The following is a 17486-nucleotide window of genomic DNA, read 5'->3' as shown; positions in this document are numbered from 1 at the left end:
CTACGGTGGCCGATCGGGATCTCGGGCGTTTGCAGTAGCGGGTGACCCGTTGCTGGCTGTCAGCGGCAATATGTCTGCGCCGGATTCGCGGTGCCGCCACGGAGGCCGCCATGTGGCGGGACCTGAATTGCCGTACAGAAGGCAAAGGTGCAAGTTCGCAACCAGGAGCCCGGGAGAGCAGGAAAGTTAGAAGCTCCAGAAATTGTCACCCTTTCCCGGCACTTCTACGCTTGTGGAAAAGGAGTGTCTTTTCAGAGATCCGAGGTTCTTGCGGCAAATGGTGCAGCGAGGAAAATATCGGTCAGTGGGCGCTAGGCAAAGAAGTCATATGGGCCCTGACCGGTTTGGCTCAGTGGATAGAGCGTCAGCCTATGGACTCAAGGGTCCCAGGTTCGATTCCGGTCAAGGGCATGTACCTGGGTTGCGGGCACATCCCCAGTGGGGAGTGTGCAGGAGGCAGCTCATCAATGTTTCTTTCTCATCGATATTTCTAACTCTCTATTCTTCTCTGTAAAAAATCAATACAATTAAAAAAAAGAAGTCATATGACCTCCGCCTTTATTTTACAGTTTGTGTGTGTGTGCGTGTGTGTTTTTTTAAAAAAATATATTTTATTGATTTTTTACAGAGAGGAAGGGAGAGGGATAGAGAGTTAGAAACATCAATCAGCTGCCTCCTGCACACCCCCCACTGGGGATGTGCCCGCAACCAAGGTACATGCCCTTAACCGGAATCGAACCCGGGACCCTTCAGTCCCCAGGCTGACGCTCTATCCACTGAGCCAAACCAGTTAGGGCTGTGTGTGTTTTTTAAAAATATATATTTTTATTGATTTCAGAGGGAGGAAGAGATAGAAACATCAATGAGAATCACTGACCAGTTGCCTCCTGCACGCCCCCTATGGGAGATGGATCCCACAACAGAGGCATGTACCCTTGACCAGAATCGAACCTGGGACCCTTCAGTTCGCTGGGCAACGCTCTATCCACTGAGCCAAACCACCCAGGACTAATGCATACCTTTTTTATGTGATTCTAATTACCATTCTACTAGTTCATGCATGATATTATTATAGCCACTTCATATTAATTACATATAGATCAGCGGTGCTCAACTTGTGGGTCGAATGACCCTTTCACAGGGATCTCCTAAGACCATCGGATAACACATATATAATTACATATTATTTTTGTGATTAATCACTATGCTTTAATTATGTTCAATTTGTAACAATAAAATTGGGGGTCACCACAACATGAGGAACTGTATTAAAGGGTTGCGGCATTAGGAAGGTTGAGAATCACTGATATAGATGGACATAAATGTTTTATAATATGGAAATACTTATGAGAAATTAAAATGAAATTAGATTATACATTTTTCCCCAGTTTGAGATATAGTTGACAAAGATTAGACCTACTTTATTTATTTTCACTGCAGGATATTTTTTTCATTGATTTTTTAGAGAATGGAAGGGAAGGGAAGAGACAGAGAGAGAAACGCTGAGGCACATCAATTGGTTGCCTGCCAAATGCACCCTGATCAAGGCCAGGCATTGAGCCTGAAACAGAGGTACATGCCCTTGACTGGAATCAAACCCATAAGTCTTGTAAGACTGAGAGCAGAGGGCCCAGGTAAACTGTGTCTCAACTTCTGACTGATAGAAACTGAGATAATAAATGTGTGTAGTTTTAAACCAGTTTGTGGAAATTTGTTACCCATCAATAGAAAACAAGTACAGTGATTGATACAGAAAATTTTAAATAACAAAACTAGTGAGAAGCAGCTAAACCAGTATATGGAGAGAAATTTATATCCTGGTTTATGCTCTAAACTTTCAGATACATTAGTTCACTTAAATTCACAACATCTCTTGGAAAGCCTGTTCAAGGCACACAGCTAAGGGGGAGAGCACTACAAAAGTGAAAGATTTGCTCAGGCCACTTACTCTTCAGCCGAAATTATTTTCAGATAAAAGACTGCTCAACTAGAAAATGTCAGTAATACCAAGAGCAATGCAATTGCTCTATTAGACTACAAAATGTAGAAGCCAGGGCCCAGCTGGCGTGGCTCAGTGGTTGAGCATCAACCTGTGAACCAGGAGGTCACAGTTTGATTTCTGGTCAGGGCACATGACTGGGTTTTGGGCTCAATCCCCAGTATGGGGCATGCAGGAGGCAGCCAATCGATGATTCTCTGTCATCATTAATGTTTTTATATCTCTCTCCCTCTCCCTTCCTCTCTGAAATCAATAAAAATATATTGTAAAGTAAATAAATAAAATTTAGAAGCCAGGAAATTTTTTAAAAAGGCACTACTGCCTAGCTGGTTTGGCTCAGTGGAAAGAGCATTGGCCTGTGGACTGAGGGGTCCATGGTTCGATTCCGGTTGGGGGCGTGTGCCTGGTTTGCAGGCTGGGTCCCCAGTGCGGGGCGTGCAGGAGGCAGCCAGCCGGTGGCTCTCTCTCATCATTGATATTTCTGCCCCTCTCTCCCTCTCCCTTCCTCTCTGAAAAAAAAAAAATTAAAAAAAATATATATATATCACTACTTATAATTGCATAGAAGTATCTGTAGGAATAAGTATAACCAGAAATGGCTGAGATATACAGAAAAAGAGACACAACAAATCCTGGAGGTGGGTGGGAGAATCTGGATGAGCAGAGACTCACAATGGGTTGCAAAAAAAACTATAACTGAGTACATAAGCCAAGCCTATCCAAATTAATGTACACATTGCATGGACTCTAGTCATCTTATCAGTAGCTCACCTGCCTAATGAGACACTATTGCAGACATTAAGAAAATCTGCAATCATTTTATACTATAAAATAGGTTTCTAATTAGAGATTAAGTGATCAAATGGAAGGATATCTATGCTATACAGATCATTTCAAATATGAAGGAAGCACAGACTTTTTTAAAAAGACATATATGCTGCCATGGCCGGTATAGCTCATGGTTGGAGCATTGTCCTGCACCCTGCAGGGTCACAGGTTCGTGAAAGATCAGACAGAGGCCGAAAACCAAGACTACAGGCTTTATTAGAGGAGAAGGACCTGCCGGGCTGTCTCGCAAGGGGAGGACAGCAGCACGTGCAGAGGTGAGCACGTCTTTTGGGGGGCGGAATGGGAAGGAATGGGGGCTTAGTGTACTCGGCGTGCGCTGATTGCTGGCTTAATGTATGGTCCATATAGGAACAAGGGCTTAGGGTATTTGGTAGGTGTTGATTGGTGATTCAATATATAGTCCATATAAGGTGCCTGGTTAGGTACTCAGGTATTTATGGGCTGCAGGTTAGGTCTACTCCGCCCACCAGTTGAGGGGAAGGGAGGATCTATCAGTTCGATTCCCAGTCAGAGCACACACCCAGGTTCCGGTTCTATCCCCAGTTGGGGCACCTACAGGAGGCAACCAATCGATGTTTCTCTCTCACATCAATGTTTCTCTCTCCCCTCCTTCCTCCCTCTTGAAAACTTTTTTTTTTTAATCTTTAAAAAAAAATTAAGCCCTGACTGGTTTGGCTCAGTGGATAGAGCGTCAGCCTGTGGACTGAAGGGTCCCAGGTTCGATTCCAGTCAAGGGCATGTACCTTGTTTGCGGGCACATCCCCAGTAGGGAGTGTGCAGGAGGCAGCTGATCGATGTCTCTCTCTCATCGATGTTTCTAACTCTCTATCCCTCTCCCTTCCTCTCTGTAAAAAATCAATAAAAATATATTTTTAAAAAAAATTAAAAAGATACACATCCAGTGCTTTCACTTATCAGAGCTCAGGGTAATAAAAATCATTACTTGTGTAAAATGAGCATGAAAGGAGATATACCCAAGACAACTGTGGAGGGAAGTTCGAGGCAGAGAACAAAACACATTATTTTATGACACACACTAGATCATATCTAACTACTTTGTTAGGAAGGTAACTTTAGAGTATTTACATGAGAAGACAAAAGAGGTTTTAATTAGTTCTTTGAGGAAAGAGTGAACTAGATTAGGATCAGCTGGATGAAGTATCATGTTTCCAGCAAACATCTGAGCTGCAACCCACCGACAGCCCCAGGTGTCTCCACAGACATACATTGGCCTCCCCCAGAAAACAGAAAACAAAAACCTGATTTCAAGTTAAACCTTAAGTCTGAACCAGGAACTCCCGTTCATTAACACCCCCAAAAACACCCCACCTTAAGCTTCCCCCTACCCGAGCCCCCAGTAAATTGCGATTCTGTAAGAGACACCACCTTCACTGACACCTACCAGTCCAGGGGGCACACATCCCACGGGGGGCAATTTGATTTTTAAGGGGGCCAATTCGAGAATGAGTTATTAACAGTGAATTTTTTGCATTTCTTATGGTTCTAGGGGCCTCATAGACAGTATATAAATATATGTCGTGACCTATTTATGCATTCAGTTCTCTATTATGTTTTGAAACTTTGCTATTTTTTTCATATCACTTCATATTATTTTTGTTTTTAAACAATTTCTTAGTGCTTTCTTCCTTAGTACTAGTACTTCAACTATCCTTTCATTCTTTTATTTTTCTCTTTCATGGATGCCATGTTCTGTGGAAGCTTGTTTAGACCAAGTTAATGGCCTTTTAGGCTTCCTCCATGTGAATAGGAGTTCACTTTTTGAATAAGAATTATATGTCACAGCGGGGAGCATCAGGATTTTAGAGATACTTAGGTGGGGCATAGCCAAAAAAAGGTTGGGAACCACTGATATATTTTGTCATGTGTGTGTATTTTCTCTGTGCTGAAATTTCCTATTTGTACATGTGATCTGCCTTTTCCACTTGATTCTTTAACATTTTTAATGGTTATTTTAAAATCCCTGTCTGATAATCCTAACATATGTGCTATTTGTGGGTCAGCTCTGTTGAAGCTTCTTCTCACAATGAGTTACATTTTTTGCTTCTTTGCATGTTTCATAATTTTTTATTGAATGGCAGACACTGTATGTAAAGGAACAGTAGAAACTGAACTAAATAATATTGACAAACAGAAAAAAAGGCATTCCCCCCTTTTTTAAAAAAATATATTTATTGATTTTTTTACAGAGAGTTAGAAACATCGATGAGCGAGAAACATATATCAGCTGCCTCTTGCACACATCCCACTGGGGATGTGCCCGCAACCCCTCAGTCCGCAGGCTGACGCTCTATCCACTGAGCCAAACCGGCCAGAGCAGAAATTTTTTAAAAATATAATTTTGTTGATTTCAGAGAGGAAGAGAGAAGGAGAGATAGAAACATCAATGATGAGAATCACTGATCGGCTGCCTCCTGCACGCTCCTACTGGGAGCGTGGGCATGTGCTCTTGACTGGCATCCAAGGTGACCTCCTGGTTCATAGGTCTATGCTCAACCACTGAGCCACACTGGCCAGGCAGCAAGAAATTGAAAGCACCTTTTGGACACCTCTTAGTCTCTTTGTGGATTGAGAACACCGAGCCGCATTAAGTTTTCAGAAGCCAGCGTGGAGCAGTTTGTATTCTATTCAGGCTTTTGGGCAAACTAGGAAGATGGCAGTGCCCACATGCCATTCCTGAGGAGCATGATGGGGGCAGCCATCCTCCTGGGGCAGAAAACAGCCCGGGAGCTAATGTCCTGGGGAGCCTTTGGACAAACAATGAAGTTGGTGGAGCTGAGATGTTGGAGGCAGCAGTCAGACTGGGGACAGAACACTGGGAAGCTTGAAGTCCTGGTGAAAGTTGGGCATGGGGTGGACTGAGGGTGGGGTTGACTGAGGCCAGTCTGGATGGCCTTGATCAGACACCTGTTGAGGGCAGGGCTCTGTGTAAATCCAGCCTACAGGCTTCACTGCAAACAAGCAAACTGAAGAGGACGATCCAGTATATGAGAGGAAGGAGGGATTCCCCCTGGCTAGGACCAATAATGATACTTTCATTAATTGCCTATTTGACAGACACTGCTTTTTAAACTACATTCACTTCTTTTTTAATTTTATTATTTTTTAAAATATATTTTTATTGATTTCAGAGAGAGGGATAGAAACATCAATGAGGAGAATCATTAATGAGGAGAATCATTGATCAGCTGCCTCCTGCACGCCCCCTACTGGGGATCGAGCCCACACCCTGGGCATTGAGCCCACAACCTAGGCATGTGCCCTTGGCCGTAATGGAACCTGGGACCCTTCAGTCCGCAGGCCAATACTCTACCAACTGAGCCAAACCAGCTAGGGCTTTTTTTTTTTTTTATCTTCACCCTAGGATATTTTTTCATTGATTTTTAGAGAAAGGGAAAGACAGAGAAATATTGATGTGAGAGAAGCACATAGATTGGTTGCCTCCTGCATGTACCCAACCAAGGCCTGAGCTGGGGAGGAGCCTGTAACCAAGGTACATGCCCTTGACTAGAATGGAACCCCAGAACCCTTCATCCACAGGCCAATGCTCTATCCACTGAGCCAAACCTAATAGGGTTAAACTACATCCACTTTTAACAACAAACCTGAGGCAGACAATACTTTAGAGATCCACTGAGACATAGGTGAGTTAAGTGACTTGCTCAAAGGCACACATCTTAGGATTGAAATCAGGCAGTGTGACTTCAGGAACCACTCCCAAGCACTATTCAAGGTGAAGGGTGGATTTTATTGGAACCACAAGGATCTGGGTGTGATAGCAGGCTTCGGTGTGCACGAGGCTGCCTTCACCTGGAGTGGTCAAGCTTTGAAATGTGAGCTCAGCACAGGAAACAGCGTTCAGGGAAGCCTGGCAGCAGGTCTTAGGGTCCTGACTGTTCAGTTCCAGGTGTGAGCTGATATGACCTTGCCATGGCCACATCTGGAAATCACAGGACCAGAAGTGTAAGCCTGGTTGGTGGAGCTTTCATGACTGATTCTTTGCTGGAGACTGTATGCCCTGAATCTACCCCATTACTAGCTATACTGTGAGGGTAGTGATGGGGACATTAATCCAGATTAAAATTTCTATAAAGGCTGTTCTTGTGCTGTTGTGTTCACTGATGTATCATGTGTGTAAAACTGTACTTTTTTCCCCTTTAAATTCAACAATCTAGAATTTATTTTTATTTTCTTAAAAATATATTTTTATTGATTTCAGAGAGGAAGGGAGAGGGAGAGAGATAGAAACAAAAGATGATGAGAATCATGGATCGGCTGCCTCCTGCACACCCCCTACTGGGGATTGAGCCAGAACATGGGCATGTGCGCTTGACCAGAATCAAACCTGGGACCCTTCAGTCCGAAGGTTGATGCTCTATCCACTGAGCCAACCCAGCCAGGGCTAAAACTGTACTTTTTCACAGTGATAGCACTTTATTTCTACAAGCAAATTATCAGAATGTCTTGAACTCTGAGACAGCCACAGCATGGCATATTTCCATTTCTTTTCCTATGCGTAAGACTCACTGTATGTAACTGGAATATAATAGTCTCATGAGATCAAGAGAAAGAACTCTGAGTAAAGGAGAAAGTGAAGAACCCAGGGCAGTGGGAAGGAATGAGGGAGATGAAAGTCCCATGTATCAATTCAGCAGGTCCCAGAGAAGTCGTGATCCTTATCACAGGTGACAGGCCAAATTTATAGATTCATCTCCAAAACATTACAAATAGATGTCACTTCCTCATTCTTAGAGACTAAGGTTCTCATTTTGTTTTTTGTTCTACTTATTCTAGGAATCATCTTCCTTTTCTGCCTTCTTTATAACCAGTTAATAAATCTCTCTGATCCTATACAAAAAGTTTTGGGTGACAATTCTGTTCTTTAGAACTATTTTCTATGAAGTAGTTATAAAAATTAGCCAGTTAGTTCATTCATTCACTTTCCAAATCTATATGAAATAAGGGGTTTGGTTGGTTTGTTTTTTGTTTTGGTTTGGTTTTTTTTTAAAAAATATATTTTATTGATTTTTTTACAGAGAGGAAGGGAGAGGGATAGAGAGAAATATTGAGAGAGAGAAACATCGATCAGCTGCCTCCTGCACACTCCCCACTGGGGATGTGCCTGCAACCAAGGTACATGCCCTTGACCAGAATCGAACCTGGGACCCTTGAGTCCGCAGGCTGACGCTCTATCCACTGAGCCAAACCGGCCAGGGCTGTTTGTTTGTTTTTATGGGCTGGCAAATGTAAAATCATAGAATCTACTACTCACCAATATCATTTTCTAATACAATGAAAATAACAGTAATTTCTCTGAGTCTCAGTTTAGCTCATTGTCCTATATCTACTCCTCACATGACTGCTGAGCATATGAAATACGACTAGTGTAAAATAGAAAATGATTTTTTATTCATTGGTGCTCAATTATTTTTAAAAAATATATATTTTATTGATTTTTTACAGAGAGGAAGGGAGAAGGATAGAGAGTTAGAAACATCGATGAGAGAGAAACATCAACCAGCTGCCTCTTGCACATACCCCACTGGGGATGTGCCTGCAACCAAGGTACACGCCCCTGACCGGAATCGAACCCGGGACCCTTCAGTCCGCAAGTCAATGCTCTATCCACTGAGCCAAACCGGTCAGGGCCGGTGTTCAATTATTTTAACAATTAAACTTTAAGTAAAGCCACTAAAATTAGGAACTTTATATCCCTGTGGAGAAAAGTAATGGGCTTAAAAATAATTTATTTGTGTTCTGTGGTACTTAACTGCAGGCCATTAAAGAATCACTCCCCAATCCCTCATAATAATATGCAATTTCAACAATAAATTTTCACATCCCCTTGAACCAATTGCTCCATGTCCATTTCACCTAAAAAAGACATTTACATTCTCTAACTAGATTAGCTGGAGTATAGAGATACCACTTAAAGATAACCCAACTACCTCAGTGCTCTCTTGCAGAAACCATGGGATTCTGTTGTGATCACCACTGTATCCTCAGCTCCTGGAGAAGAACCAGGTACAAAGTATTTGACAAAAACTTAATACAAATGAATGAATTGACTCAATCTGAACCTGTTGTCTCATAAATCCTTCTGCATAATATAAATGTCTAAGAGTTTATGGTAAACATCCCAGTTTTCAATTAACCCTTCACCTTGGACTAAGGAAACTGAATTGATATATACATGCCCAATATCCCACCAATCCATATTAGCTCCTTTCTGTTTTTTGATTCATATTAACATTCCAGATATAATTTTTTAAATTTTTGATTAGAGAGAGAGGAAGGGAGAAAGAAAAATATCGATGTGAGAGCAGAACATTGATTGGCTGCCTCCTGCACACCCCCTACGAGGGATGGAGCCCACAACCTAGGCATGTGCCCTGACTCGGAAAAGAACCAGCAACTTTCTGGTGCACTGGACAACATCCAACCAATTGAGCCACACTAGCCAGGGCCAGATACAAATTATTTTTATGTTTTTAAAAAATGCACTTATTGGCTCCACTTAGCTACTTTCTCTTTCATTTAATTAACACAGTAGACAAATTGCTGTGTTTGGTTTAACATCATATTATGCTTCTGTGTCAATGCACATATTTAATAGGATGAGAATATCACAACTTCCCCTTCTCAGCATTTATTCAAAAAATTTCTCTCCTTATATAATTTTCAAAAATAATCTGAGCTACATTTTTTTTTATCTTTTAAAAACATATATATCTTATTGATTTTTTTACAGAGAGGAAGGGAGACAAGTAAAGAGTCAGAAACATCAATGATCAGCTGCCTCCTGCACACTCCCCACTGGGGATGTACCCGCAACCAAGGTACATGCCCTTGACTGGAATCGAACCCGGGACCCTTCAGTCCGCAGGCCAACGCTGTATCCACTGAGCCAAACCAGTTAGGGCTGAGCTACAGCTATATTTTTGAGAGAGGAAGGAAGAAGGAGAAAGAGAGACATCAAAGTGAGAGCAGAACTGCCTCCGGCACACCCTCTACCAAGGATTGAGCCCACAACCCAGGCATGTGCTCTGACCAGGAATTGAACCAGCAACCTTTTGGTGCATGAGCCGATGCCCAACTGAACCACATGGGCCAGAGCTGAGAGAGAAATGTCACATATATATCTTTATTGATTTTGGAGAAGAAGGGCAAGGGAGAGAGAAACATCAATGATGAAAGAGAATCATTGATTGGCTGCCTTCTGCATGCCCCACACGGAGGATCGAGCCCACAACCCAGGCATGTGCCCTTGGCTGGAATCGAACCTGGGAATTGCTTAGATTTATCATTGAAGTCAGCTGAAGTTTTAGTTGTGAAAGGTTTGCTATTTATTTTTATTGATTTCAGAGAGGAAGGGAGAGGGAGAGATAGAAACATCAATGATGAGAGAGAATCATTGATTGGCTGCCTCCTGTACGCCCCCTACTGAGGATCAAGCCCTTGACTGGAATTGAATCCAGGACCTTTCAGTCTGCTGGCTGATGCCCTACCCAATGAGCCCTTGACTGGAATTGAATCCAGGACCCTTCAGTCTGCTGGCTGATGCCCTACCCAATGAACCAAACAGGGTAGGGCTGAGCTAGAAATTTTTGATCAAATCTTTGCACACAGAATATCTCTGGATTTTATCTTATTGGTTTCCTGTGACATAAAATAAAACATAATTGCTCACTGAAGGTGAGACCACACTCACTGTATTCATAAGGTTTCTGTCCTGTGCAAATCCACCTGAGGGTGCACATCTGGCCACAGGCTGGCTCACGATGACTACATTTCTGTTTTCTAGAGGCCCACTGATGTTTAATACTGTCTGAGGGACCACAGTAGGCACCTGCAGAGTCACCATATTAACAAGGTTTTTCTCCTGCAGGACGACACTGGTCTGTGATGAGCTGGGATTCTCTGAGCGAGGATGTTCCACCTTGACTGAATGAATTTTCTGATGTTCATTGAGGACTGATTTTGCTCTGAAAGTTTTCCCACATTCATTACAACCATAGGGTCTCTCCCCTGTATGAATTCTCTGATGTACAGTGAGCTGTGGCTTCCTGATAAAGGTTTTCCCAGAGTTACTACATTCAAAGGGTTTTTCTCCTGTGTGAATTCTTTCATGTTTAATGAGATCTGTCTTATGGGAATAGGATTTTCCACATTCACTGCACAAAAAGGGTTTCTTTCCCGTGTGACATCTCTGATGTGTCGTGAGAGATATCTTCTGGCTGAAGCCTTTTCCACATTCGTTGCATATATAAGGTTTCTCACCTGTATGAGTTCGTACATGTACCATGAGGTTGCTCTTCTGGATAAAGCGTTTCCCACAGTCACTGCATACAAAGGGTTTCTCTCCTGTATGTATTTTGTAATGTATGTTGAGCTGTGACTTCGTGAGAAAGCCTTTGCCACACTCTGTACATGGATGAGGTTTCTCTCCTGTATGCGATCTCCGGTGTTCGTTCAGTGTGACCCTTCTGGAGAAGCTTTTCCCACACAGACTACATTGATGAGGCTTCTCCCCTGTATGATGATTCTGGTGATCACTGAGCAAAGACTTCCTTATGAAGGCTTTCCCACATTCACTGCATACGTGAGCCTTCTCTCTTTTATGAGGTTTCTTATAATTAATGAGTTGGGACTTAGTGTTGACGAGTTTTTGGTTTTCCAGGAATTTCATTTCAGTCTGAAACTGTTTACTGTTAACGTGGGAAAAAGATTTCCCATCTTCAGGAAGTTCACCAGGCTCCTTGATTTCATAGTCACAATTTTCAAATAACTTATTTTTGTGACATTGTTCTAGGCTATTCTCCATGCTTTCATTTTGTACGTGCTCTGGCAGATGGTCATCAAGTTTCCAGATATCTAGTAAAGAAAATGAATTTCCCATCATCTTGATTTGTAAGAAAGGTAATGAAAAATATACCTTGATGTGTGGTGCCTTTTATACTGAGTGTAACTAAAAGTTCGTGTTTGATGTTCCTTGTTCATTAGTACAAGTAATGAAAAAAAAAGTAAAACTGAATAAACACTTTGGCTACTTTCTGAATATTAGCCTTGCCAAATATGCACACTGTGAAATACAAACAATTTACTGTTTCTCACTTCTATTATCCTTCAGCATATACCAGGCTATCACACCACAGGTGGGAGGGCCACCTCATCCGAATTGGAGAGGGATTCCTTCCACATTCCTCACTGATGACTACTGTATACCAACATGGTCCTAGGTTGGGGACACACAAACACAGTCCTGTTGTTCCCAGAGCTTACACTGCAGTTTGGTGAAGCCACTTAAAGGGCAAAGACACATGCAAGAAACACCTGCAGCCCTGACTGGTTTGGCTCAGTGGATAGAGCGTCGGCCTAGGGACTGAAAGGTCCCAGGTTTGATTCCAGTCAAGGGCATGTACCTTGGTTGCCGGCATATCCCCAATGGGGGATGTGCAGGAGGCAGCTGATCAATGCTTCTCTCTCACTGATGTTTCTAACTCTCTATCCCTCTCCCTTCCTCTCTGTAAAAAATCAATAAAATATATTTTAAAAAATTGAAAAAAAAAAGAAAAAGAAAGAAACACCTGCAGGTTGTGAAAACGGGTGGGAAGGTGCAGCGGAAATGGAGAGAGGTGAAGGAAATCAGGCTACATTTTGGAAGAAGCCAGGACTCACTGTGGACTCATTATTGTGCTGGGTGGGCATGAAGCAAGAAAAGATGATGACAGAGAAGAGAACTTCCAGCACTTCTGACTCTAAAACTACATCTCAGAGAAGTGTTCTGTTTCCCAACGAAGTAACGCTAGCCGTTATGCTGACTTAATTTCATTCCAGCACTTTTCACCCCATATACCTATAATTTACTTTTTTATTTTTATTGATTTTAAGATTCCACCTTTTAGAATGAGAGCTCTTGGTGTATTTGTATGCCTTTTCTCACTTCTATTATCCTTCAGCATATACCAGGCTATCAAAAGTACTTTATAAGCCCGGCCGGCATGGCTCAGTGGTTGAGCGTCGACCTATGAACCAGGAGGTCAGGGTTCGATTCCCAGTCAGGGCACATGCCCAGGTTGCAGGCTCCATCCCCAGTGTGGGGTGTGCAGGAGGCAGCCGATCCATGATTCTCTCTCATCATGAATGTTTCTAGCTCTCTCCCCCTCTCCCTTCCTCTCTGAAATGAATAAAAATGTTATTAAAAAAAAAGTACTTTATAAGCCCAGCTGGTGTGGCTCAGTGGTTGAGGGGTGACCTAGGAACCAGTAGGCCACAGTTTGATTCCTGGTCAGGTCACATGCCTGGGTTGCGGGCTCCATCCCAGTGTGTGGCATGCAGGAGGCAGCCAATCAATGATTCTCTCTTTCATCATTTATGTTTCTATCTCTCCCTCTCTCTCCCTTTCTCTCTGAAATTAATTAAAAAAAAGAAAACCAATTTTTAAAAAGTACTTTATAAAAAGATAAATCAAGGAAGCAATCTCAAGTATGGAACATACTGTGGAGTTTAGGAGAGAAGATGTAAATCTCTGCATGAGCAAGATATACTGTATCACAGAAATCACTGAAGAATTTCATGTCATGTGAGAGGCAACAGTTAACTGGGACTTAATGTTGTCGGAATATGATGGAAAGAAAAAGGAAACATTTCAGGAGGTAAATACAGTGGTAATATCTATGACAAACAGTTAAGAGAAATCAGAATACACAAAGGAATTAATTTGAAGTAGGCAACAGTTATGGTCTGGTTTAGGCTGAAACTGTATGCAAGTTAAACTAAATGTTCTAGTTAAAATACACCATGAACAGCAGACTCCTTTAAAGAAGAGAGCGCTGTGGGTAAGGAATAACTGAGGTGGTGGCCGGACAGCCAGGAGGACAGGTGCACAGGAGTGAAGGAGAACCTAAGCTTTCAGGGGTTCTCTAGGAGGGACAATGATTCCACAATTTGGGAGACTCGTGCAGGGAGCAAAATAAGCTTAGCTAATTAGAACGAAGAAAACTTTGAAGGGTTAGTGGTTCAGATGACAAAATGGAAACCAGAACCTTCGAAGACCCTCAGAGTGAAGAATAGGCGAAGCTAAGATAAAAAGAAAAGCAAAGGCACAATGAACCAATTAATTTTGGAGGCAGAGCATCCAAGATGGGGTGAATCTTAGGAAGGGAAATCAATATCACCAGGGGCAGAAAGGAGCAATGGTCAGAAAACAGTGAGCACAGTTTCTCTTTGGATGGAGGCCTTGGACAGTGGACTTTCATAGCAAAAGAGGTGAAGGAAAAGAAGACTAAAGGAAAGGTTTCAGAATTCTAAAAAAAAGAACCATACAACCAAACTCAAGGTGCAGATAAAGAGGGATCAAATCCCAGAAGAGAGTAAGGGATCTATTTTTCTCTCAACTCCTACAAACAGAAAGGGGTCTACCCTCTCTCAATGGGAAGGACATACACTGAGGCACTGCTCACCTATCCTCAAATCCCTTCACCTCTGAGCCCCTTCTCTGAGCGACTAAAATGTGATTTCCACAGCCCTCCTATGCTGGTTCTCACTCACCTGAACAGGTTCCACAGAGGAGTTCACCTGCCACTGTCCATGGTGCTTCTCCGTGATCCAACTTGGAAAGTATGTCAGGTTTGCTGGCCTCATAACCTGTTCATGGGGAATGATAGAAGCCTTAGACACACTGAATAGGACTTGGGGTCTGTGAAGACCACAGAATATAATAAAGACAAAACAATTTTCACACTTAGACAGTAAAGGTATTCTCTCAGGAGAAGGGAGAATATTCCTCTCTGGGGCCAAACAGAAAACTAAGATTCATCTACCACTTCAGAAGACCAGACATGCCAGAGCTTTCAGAAGCTGAGAATGGAGAGGCCACTGACTGAGGCCCATCGGACTGACACACGGGAGCTGTCCTCACCCACTGACACCAGGTGGCTGTAGGTCTCCAACATCACATCCGTGTACAGGTCCTTCTGCTCGGGGCCTAGGAGCTGCCACTCCTCCCAGGTGAAGTCCACGGCCACATCGTGAACTGTCAGGGATTCTGGTAGCAACTCCATGCTGTGTAACGGCGTGATGTTCTTTAGATGACATAGGAGAAATGTTAGTTTTTCTGCTCATTTTCACTTTATAGTCTACACCTATATAGCCAGTGAGGTTTTAATTTAGTATACAGTTGAATAATCACATGCCTAGTAAAATACATGGTGGAGAAAAGTAGTTTTACAGTTGTTCCTATGGAAAATAATACAATAATTCATAAACAATTATCAACTGTTTCACATACTAACAACTGCAAAGCTACTTTTGCCCCACATTGCATCCATGTGTTTATCCAATTAGGAGTTTCTATAATGTGAACTTAAATGTACTTGTTACCTAGAAATACCACTTTCGTGTATTTGAGATACAATACAGGGTGTCCCACAATATGTATACACACTTTGAATAATTATTAATTCCAGTGGGTTCAATCTGAAACAAAGGAAATACAAATCGTGATATTTATAGGCCTCTAGAGATCCATTCATGAAGACAGAATAGGACAAAACAAACCCAATCACCTGAGGCTGGAGCATTCCCTTCTGTTCTCTGAAAAGAGCTGGCCACGGGGAGGCTCTGACTTGGTGTGTTTGGGTTTGCTCTAAATTTCTGTTACCCAACTGTGCAACTACCTCCTGCTTCAAATGATTCTATTGCTTCTGATGAGTCAGAACCTGCGGGTTAAGGTGAAAATTCAATGAGTGATACATTTCGTCTGGGATCCACTGCTAACTAAATGCCCACAGTATCGCTGGTGTCCCTTTAGTTCAGTGGTTCTCAATCTTCTGGCCCTTTTTAAAAAATATGTATTTTATTGATTTCTTACAGAGAGGAAGGGAGAGGGATAGAGAGTCAGAAACATCGATGGGAGAGAGCCATCGATCAGCTGCCTCCTGCACACTCCCCACTGGGTATGTGCCCGCAACCAAGGTACATGCCCTTGACCAGACTCGAACCCGGGACCCTTGAGTCCGCAGGCTGACTCTCTATCCACTGAGCCAAACCGGTCAGGGCCCTTCTGGCCTTTTAAATACAATTCCTCATGTTGTGACCCCCAACCATAAAATTATTTTCGTTTCTACTTCATAACTGTAATGTTGCTACTGTTATGAATCCTAATGTAAATATCTGATATGCAGGATGGTCTTAGGTGACCCCTGTGAAAGGGTCGTTCGACCGCCAAAGGGGTCGCGACCCACAGGTTGAGAACCGCTCCTTTAGTCGGTCTCCTATAAATATTCACTCTTCAGGTCAATAAAAACCTTAGGTTCTAAATGTGGAGGTATTCCTTTATTCTGTGGGATTTAAGTGGTGCATTGTGAAAGAAGATGAGGGAAATGCCATTATAGGGGCAGAATAATTGTTCCTTCTCTTCTAGGTTCTTTGGCTGATCTAATAATTACATTCATATAACAGATTAAGAGAGGAAAACAATCAAAAAATACCTCCTGTATACATGGAAGCACTCAGAAAAATGGAGTATTGGCCAAAATGGCAAACATCACCACCTGAAAAACCTTTACCTAAAGTCCAAACATGTTGGGGGCGGAGAGTCAGCTGTAGAGGTTACTGGAAAAGGCACAATAAAGACACTTAATGTTGGCCAGCCGTGGGACCCTGGAGATGGTGGCTCAGAAGATAAACGAGGGGCTGGAGCACATCACCCAAGCCGAGAAAGACCTGAAAACTGGCTTATTAAAGTGGAAGCCAGATTATAACAGCGCTGCTGCTGAATACAGAAAAGCAGCTCTTGCTTTTAAAAATGCCAAACAGTTTGACCAAGCAAAACATGCCTGCCTGAGAGAAGCTGTGGCCCATGCGAGTAACAAGGCTCTTTTCCATGCTGCTAAAGCTTATGAGCAAGCTGGCATGATGCTGAAGGAGATGCAGCAACTCCCACAGGCCGTCCAGCTGATTGAAAAAGCCAGCATGATGAATCTGGAAAATGGCGCCCCCGACACAGCAGTAATGGCCTTGGAGCGAGCTGGAAAGCTTATAGTGTGGACTGTTATGCCCAGATTTCAGGATCCCCAAGAAACCACACCAGGGAGCCAGCCATGTCCGATACAAAAGCCTAAGAGTCTGTATTCGAGATAGCTCGGCTCCCCCACCTCGCCGACACAGCAGCAGGAAGCAGAGAGAGAGAGAGAACTCTGTGTGGAGAGGGGTTTTGTAGGGGGTTGGAGTAAGGGGAGGAGAAAGGGCTGTGGCCTTGCCGATTGGCCAGGCGCAAGTCGGTGTCTTGTTCCTGGGTGTGGCTAGCAGAGGCTTAGACTTCCGGGAAGAAGCTCCTTGCCAAGCACATGGCCAAGGTAAGATGGAGCACTTACCCTGGGGCAAGATGGAGGGCGTAGCCCTTACCCTGGGGCAAGATGGAGGGCGTAGCCCTTACCCTGGGGCAAGATGGAGGGCGTAGCCCTTACCCTGGGGCAAGATGGAGGGCGTAGCCCTTACCCTGGGGCAAGATGGAGGGCGTAGCCCTTACCCTGGGGCAAGATGGAGGGCGTAGCCCTTACCCTGGGGCAAGATGGAGGGCGTAGCCCTTACCCTGGGGCAAGATGGAGGGCGTAGCCCT

The 17486-nt window shown here is 43.2% G+C and overlaps 1 protein-coding gene and 1 pseudogene across 3 annotated transcripts in view; one reads left to right on the top strand and one right to left on the bottom strand.

Annotated features, from left to right (window-relative positions):
- Positions 1–10386: 10386 nt before the first annotated feature.
- Positions 10387–17486, bottom strand: part of ZNF350 (zinc finger protein 350) — a 10816-nt gene continuing 3716 nt past the window's right edge. For 2 of the 3 annotated variants that reach the window (XM_014528778.1, XM_014528779.1), the window contains exons 2-5: positions 15433–15585; positions 14787–14949; positions 14417–14512; positions 10387–11740 (exon numbers count right to left, since the gene is read on the bottom strand). In XM_014528778.1, the coding sequence (XP_014384264.1) occupies positions 10515–11740; positions 14417–14512; positions 14787–14949; positions 15433–15447 (1500 nt within the window). In that variant the 5' untranslated portion in view covers positions 15448–15585 and the 3' untranslated portion in view covers positions 10387–10514. The remainder of the gene's footprint in view (positions 11741–14416; positions 14513–14786; positions 14950–15432; positions 15586–17486) is intronic. The other variant, XM_005880736.2, reaches the window with a different exon arrangement.
- Positions 16535–17486, top strand: part of LOC102242325 — a 1278-nt pseudogene continuing 326 nt past the window's right edge.

The sequence above is a fragment of the Myotis brandtii genome, unplaced genomic scaffold, assembly GCF_000412655.1.
Source record: "Myotis brandtii unplaced genomic scaffold, ASM41265v1 scaffold650, whole genome shotgun sequence".
NCBI lineage: Eukaryota > Metazoa > Chordata > Mammalia > Chiroptera > Vespertilionidae > Myotis > Myotis brandtii.
Note: the sequence above shows the minus strand (reverse complement) of the source record. Positions and strands in the feature narration are given on the sequence as shown.